Source organism: Loxodonta africana, chromosome 7 (assembly GCF_030014295.1).
Source record: "Loxodonta africana isolate mLoxAfr1 chromosome 7, mLoxAfr1.hap2, whole genome shotgun sequence".
Taxonomy (NCBI): domain Eukaryota; kingdom Metazoa; phylum Chordata; class Mammalia; order Proboscidea; family Elephantidae; genus Loxodonta; species Loxodonta africana.
This window is the reverse complement of record NC_087348.1, coordinates 47,483,538-47,489,290: the sequence shown is the minus strand read 5'-3', so window position 1 is coordinate 47,489,290 and position 5,753 is coordinate 47,483,538. Positions and strand designations below refer to the sequence as shown.

Genomic DNA, 5,753 nt, shown 5'->3' with positions numbered 1-5,753 from the left:
ACCCACTAAGTGCCAGGCATTGTGCCCAGGTAGCATAAAATAGATAAAACTGATTCCTCACGCAGTTTCCAGTGAACTACCTTTTGTAGTTATTTTAGCTTTTAACAGCCAAAGAGACAGAAACACCAAGTACTTTGGGTTTTTCCATAGCACCTAGGACATGGCTTGAGTTAATATTCTCAAAATTTAACTGACTTAACGGTCTAAAAAGTATACTGTTCTCTAGCTAGATATTCTACTTATGCCCACAAGGTGGCGCTCTTGCTTACAGTTTGCCCAGTTAAAAGCGCGGCACTTTAAAAAAAAAACCCGGTAAACGTTAAACCAAAAGACAAAAAATTAAATTCAATTTACTGACCGCCTGTTTAGTGTAAGATACTATGTTAGATGTATATGAGAAATAAAGACTTGATAAAACATAGTCCCTGCCCTCTAAGGAAAAATGAGGGAAGAGAGTGAGCAGAGCAGGAAGACAGTATTTTTTTTTAGGAATTAACATGTTTTGATGTATCCATAGGGGAGCCACAGTAAGCTCATCATCAGATAAAATCTATAAAAAGGCAGACTACAGCCACAGTGGGATGTGGAGCGGATTCAATCCAGACCCCACACGTGGGACAATGTACACTCACCACACCAATGAAAACACTTGAAGGTACCCTGGGTCGTGGTGGAAGGCCCCGAATATGGTCTTTTGATGCAACTGCTCAGCCGCCAGCATTAGGATAACTGCCCTGCACTACTGGAAAATTCATCCTATGGAGAATAAAACACGATCAGTGCCAGAAGATGAGCTAGTACAGTTGACAACCTGCGTATGCACCTGATGGGGGAAGGGGAGGAAGAGAAGGAACGCGTGTAAGGAAACAGATGTCAGACTCTGGCTCCCAGGAGGCGAGCTCTCTACCTTCCCCACCATTTGTTTAAGCGGGGTGCTGGGAAGCTCGGCTTGGATCAGGGGTACACTTCTGGTGTAGAGAGGGGAGGGGGAGGAGCTGATCCTTCCTTATCCGAGAGCCTTCCTAGTGTCTTTAACCCAGAGGTATCCGGAAGGAGATACTCTGCTTTCTGGCTGCTCCCGCTCCCGAACCCACCCCCCAACCATTTCTTTTTCCAATAAACTATTAAGTCAAACGCTATATGAGGATTTCTGTATGTGTGTTTGTTTCTTTAACTGAAAAATCAGATTTGGGGAATAAAGTGATTGGCCAAATGACAGTGAATTAAAAAAAAACTGAGAAAGCTGGCAACTTGATAAAAGTATTGCACTTTCTTGATGGAGGGAAAATCAAGCAGCCTGCGTACCGGTAGAGACGAGTTTGAATTTTAGCTTCTCCACTTGCCAGCTGTGGGGTGTTGAGCAAGCTCCAGCCCTTTTCTACGCCTAGTTTCCTCCTGGGCAAAACGTATCATTTCCTTAGAGGAGTCGTCCCTGACACCCCCTCCACCGCACTGTACGCTCTCATTACAACCGGAACGTCTCAGTAGAATGCAAGCTCGGTAAGGACTGGGGCTGGAATTTCGCTGCTCTGGCCAGAGACGAGGAGTCGGGGACAGTCGCTTTGTTGAAAGAATAAACGAATGAATGGAAGCGGGTCTAGGTAATATTCTCCGTGCACACACACACAAAAAAAAATTCCGCGTGAGCTGCATGGAAACTGCGGAGCCTCCAACCTCAAGTCCACAAGCCCGCCGTGACCGGCGGTGGTGGGCGCGCCAGGGAAAAGGGGAGAGGTCGGTTCAAAGTTGTCTGCTACAAATGATTCCCTTCTCGGGCTGGAGTCACATCCTCTCTGGCTCCGAAAGATCCCGGGGACTTACGGTACAAAAGGAGGCGTGAATCTCACCGGTCGGAAACGGAGAAGGCAAAGGGACCCGCCCAGAGCCCCACCCGACCGGGCCCGGAGCGTGGTCGCGGGCTGTCTGAAGTTCGCAGGAGACTAGGCGCCACCCAGGCGAAGGGACCCGATGACCACCCACCCCCGCGAGGGCCAGGGGCGCGTCCCTCGGCCCGGACATCAGACTCCAGCTCGGCACTGCCTCCTGCGACGCCCCCGCGCGGGAGCCGCCCGTCCGGCTTCCACCCGGCCCCTAAGTCCTGGAAAGGGTGTGGGGCCGCCTCTCCGGGTTGGAAAGAGCCATTGCCACTTTAAGGGGAAGAGGAGGGGAAGAGGGCGGGCGAGCGGGGGGCGGGGAGCGGCGGCGGAGGAGGGGGAGGGGGATCCCCCACGCTCCCACGTGGTCTGAGCGCCTGTGAATCGCGCTGGCCGGAGGGTCTCACAACGAAATACAAAAGCAGCTGGGAAGCGGCGGCGAGACGAGTTCCCAGCGCCGAGCTGCGCACCGGACAGAGCCTCGCAGCGCCCCGCGGCCGCGATGGGGATGAGGCGCTTGGAGCCCCGGAGCCAACACGCTGCTGGGCCCGCCTCGCCGCCGGGACCCGGGCGCCCTGGCTCGGTTTGAAGCCGGCGCGGCCGCGGGAGCATGGGCAGGAGGATGCGGGGTGCCGCCGCCACCGCGGGGCTCTGGCTGCTGGCGCTGGGCTCTCTGCTGGCTCTGTGGGGTGGGCTCCTGCCACCGCGGACCGAAATACACGCCTCGCGGCCGCCCGAAGATCAACTCCCGTGGCTCCTGGACCGGAGCGGTGGCCCCGCGCCGCGCTTACCTCTGCCCCCGCCCCTGCCGCGGGACGCCCACGGCGGCTCCCTGAAAACTTTCCGGGCGCTGCTCACCCTAGCGGCCGGCGCGGACGGGCCGCCCGGGCGACCCCCGGGCGAGCGCAGGCGGCACGCGTCAGCCGGGCGGCCCCGGCCAGCCGAAAGCGCGGTGGTGCACGGGGGCGTCTTCTGGAGCCGCGGTCTGGAGGAACAGGTGCCCCGGGGCTTCTCGGAGGCCCAGGCAGCGGCGTGGCTGGAGGCGGCGCGCGGCGCCCTGGTGGTAGCCTTGGAGCGCGGGGGCTGCGGGCGTAGCTCCAACCGGTTGGCCCACTTCGCCGACGGCACTCGCGCCTGCGTGCGCTATGGCATCAACCCGGAGCAAATACAGGGCGAGGCCCTGTCCTACTACCTGGCGCGCCTGCTGGGCCTCCAGCGCCACGTGCCGCCGCTGGCCCTTGCCCGGGTGGAGGCGCGGGGGGCGCAGTGGGCACAGGTGCAGGAGGAACTGCGCGCAGCTCACTGGACCGAGGGCAGCGTGGTGAGCTTGACGCGCTGGCTGCCCAACCTCACGGATGTGGTAGTGCCTGCGCCCTGGCGCTCAGAGGACGGCCGCCTGCGGCCCCTCCGCGCCGCCGGGGACGAGCTGACCAACCGCAGCCAGGCAGAGCTGGTGGACCTGGTGCAATGGACCGACTTGATCCTCTTTGACTACCTGACAGCCAACTTCGACCGGCTTGTCAGCAACCTTTTTAGCCTGCAGTGGGACCCGCGCGTCATGCAGCGCGCCACCAGCAACCTGCACCGCGGACCCAGCGGGGCGCTGGTTTTTCTGGACAACGAGGCCGGTTTGGTGCACGGCTACCGGGTGGCGGGCATGTGGGACAAATATAACGAGCCGCTATTGCAATCGGTGTGCGTGTTCCGCGAGCGGACAGCGTGGCGTGTCCTGGAGCTGCATCGCGGCCAGGACGCGGCGGCCAGGCTGCTGAGCCTCTACCGGCGCTACGAGCCTCGCTTCCCGGAGCTGGCGGCGCTCGCCGAACCCCACGCTCTGCTGCTGCAGCACCGCCTCGACTTCCTCGCCAAGCACATTTTGCACTGTAAGGCCAATTACGGCCGCTGGCCAGGGGCTTAGCATCACCCAGAGGGAGCGAGACCCCGGACGCGGTGATGGATGATAAGGGAAGGGCCGTCGCCTCTGCCACCGCCTGGGACCAGCCGGCCAACGCCCAGCGAGCGCCCCGAGTGAGGAGGCGTCTAAAAAACTTCAGATTCATACACCTGCCCCTTTCTTTCAATCCCAAATTGTTTCCTTTCAAAGTTCTGGGAGGATGAACTCACTGAGACGAGAAGTGTAACATTCCCGCCACCTAGCCTTGCACAAGGATTCTTCCCTATGTTAACACGGAATTTGGGATCCGAAGAAACTGGCTACCGGGTTTTTGTCCCCGGTTGGCCATCTCTGTGGGAGGTACACCCCATTCCTGGGTCCCCTCTCTCCCCTTCCGAAAAAGGAAAACCCATTGGAGCCATTGAGTTAATTCTGCAATTTCCTACCAAACGCAGCGCTGGTGGTCCTGGAGCAGGGCTGTGACATTGGCTGGTGGAGCCCCCTTCCTGTGTTCTCCCTTTGTTTCAGAGCCGCGATGGTGAGATCACTGTTAAGAGAAGAGCAGCGACTCCCTATAGGACAAAGAGCAGGACCTCTAAACCCTGGGGAGCCCTGCACACCCTGATGTTTGCCTGACTTGTCCCTGACCCCTTGTCATTTTGCCCTGAAGGCTACTGAGTGCAAGACCAGCTGGATGCACTGAGTGAAATAATGAGTTTCTTCTTCCTCCCCCTCACAACCGACCAAAATGATGACAATGATGATGTTCACCAGAAAGAAAAAAAAAAAATCAGTTTCATGCACTTTATTTTTGTTATTTTAATTTTTTATTAAGAAAAACTTTTTATTTGACAAAATTTGCCTTCTCTGTATATATGTGCATAAAATGTGGTGTAAATATACTAAACAAACTTATATTTCAATAAAAGGGAGTTTAAGATTTAGAATTTCATCTCTGCTTTTAACTGTTTGAGGTCTCTGAGGCCCCACCTGCTTACAGAATAAGCTCTAAGGCCGCCTCTGTGGATATGCTTTTAAAACAAAGGACGCATATCCACCCCAGTTGTAACTACAGAACTTAGAGAATTGAACAAAGACAAGAGCAGGTTTCCTGCCCTGCTCACTCAAATGAACTCTAGTGCTGGAAATTTCAGAGTTCAGTCTAGAATGGGGGGGGAAGTGGGGAGAGAGATGGGGGAAAAGTGTTCTATTTCCTGGCAAATAAAACTTTGATATAAAAGGATTTCACTGTAATATATTTCTATATTAATCATTTGGCAAATACAATAGAACCAGATGTGCAGACTAAAAAATGACAAATGTCCCCTGTTTAGACTTAACTACAGTGGTCACGTGTTGCACGTTATTTTCAGCATTGTAATTCCCGTGCATCACAATGTGCAGATAATAAGCTGGGCGCATATTGCAAACAGGTAGAGAAAGTCATAAATTAGCTCTTCTCTTTAATCTCCTGGCAGAAATTCCATTGTTTCCGGGAGATCATAATCTCCAACATCTGGACTTGGCCAGCTCTCTGAAGAGGTTCCACTGTGTTTTCTGGGTAACTAACTGCATAGTCTGAGTAGCCATTGTGAGACCAGAAAAATCTGCTGTACTCTATATGATGGAGCCTGGTGGTATAGTGGTTAAGAGTTCAGCTGCTAACCAAAAGGTCCACAGTTCAAGTCCACCAGCTGCTCCTTGGAAACCCTGTGGGGCAGTTCTACTCTGTCCTGCAGGCTGGCTGTGAGTCAGAATCCACTCAATAGCAATGGGTTTTTTCCGATTGTTTTTGTATATGACATTTGGACCCTTACTTCTTGAGGGACTTGAAACATAGAAAATAGTGTTGGGTTTTCTCATTCTTTTTTGGATGGGGCGGGGGGGGGCGTGGTTATTGTTTGTTTTGTAGCCCATTGGTGTTTTACTTTGGCATTTTGTTTAGCGTATGGGCCCAAGCAGTATTGCCTTTTATCTTCTTTTTA

The 5,753-nt window shown here is 54.4% G+C and overlaps 1 protein-coding gene across 1 annotated transcript; it reads left to right on the top strand.

Annotated features, from left to right (window-relative positions):
• The first annotated feature begins 2,242 nt into the window (after window positions 1-2,242).
• Window positions 2,243-5,348, top strand: FJX1 (four-jointed box kinase 1). Its single transcript, XM_003412122.4, has one exon. The coding sequence runs from the start codon at window positions 2,485-2,487 to the stop codon at window positions 3,790-3,792; it is 1,308 nt and encodes a 435-aa protein (XP_003412170.1). The 5' UTR covers window positions 2,243-2,484; the 3' UTR covers window positions 3,793-5,348.
• The last annotated feature ends 405 nt before the right edge of the window (window positions 5,349-5,753 follow it).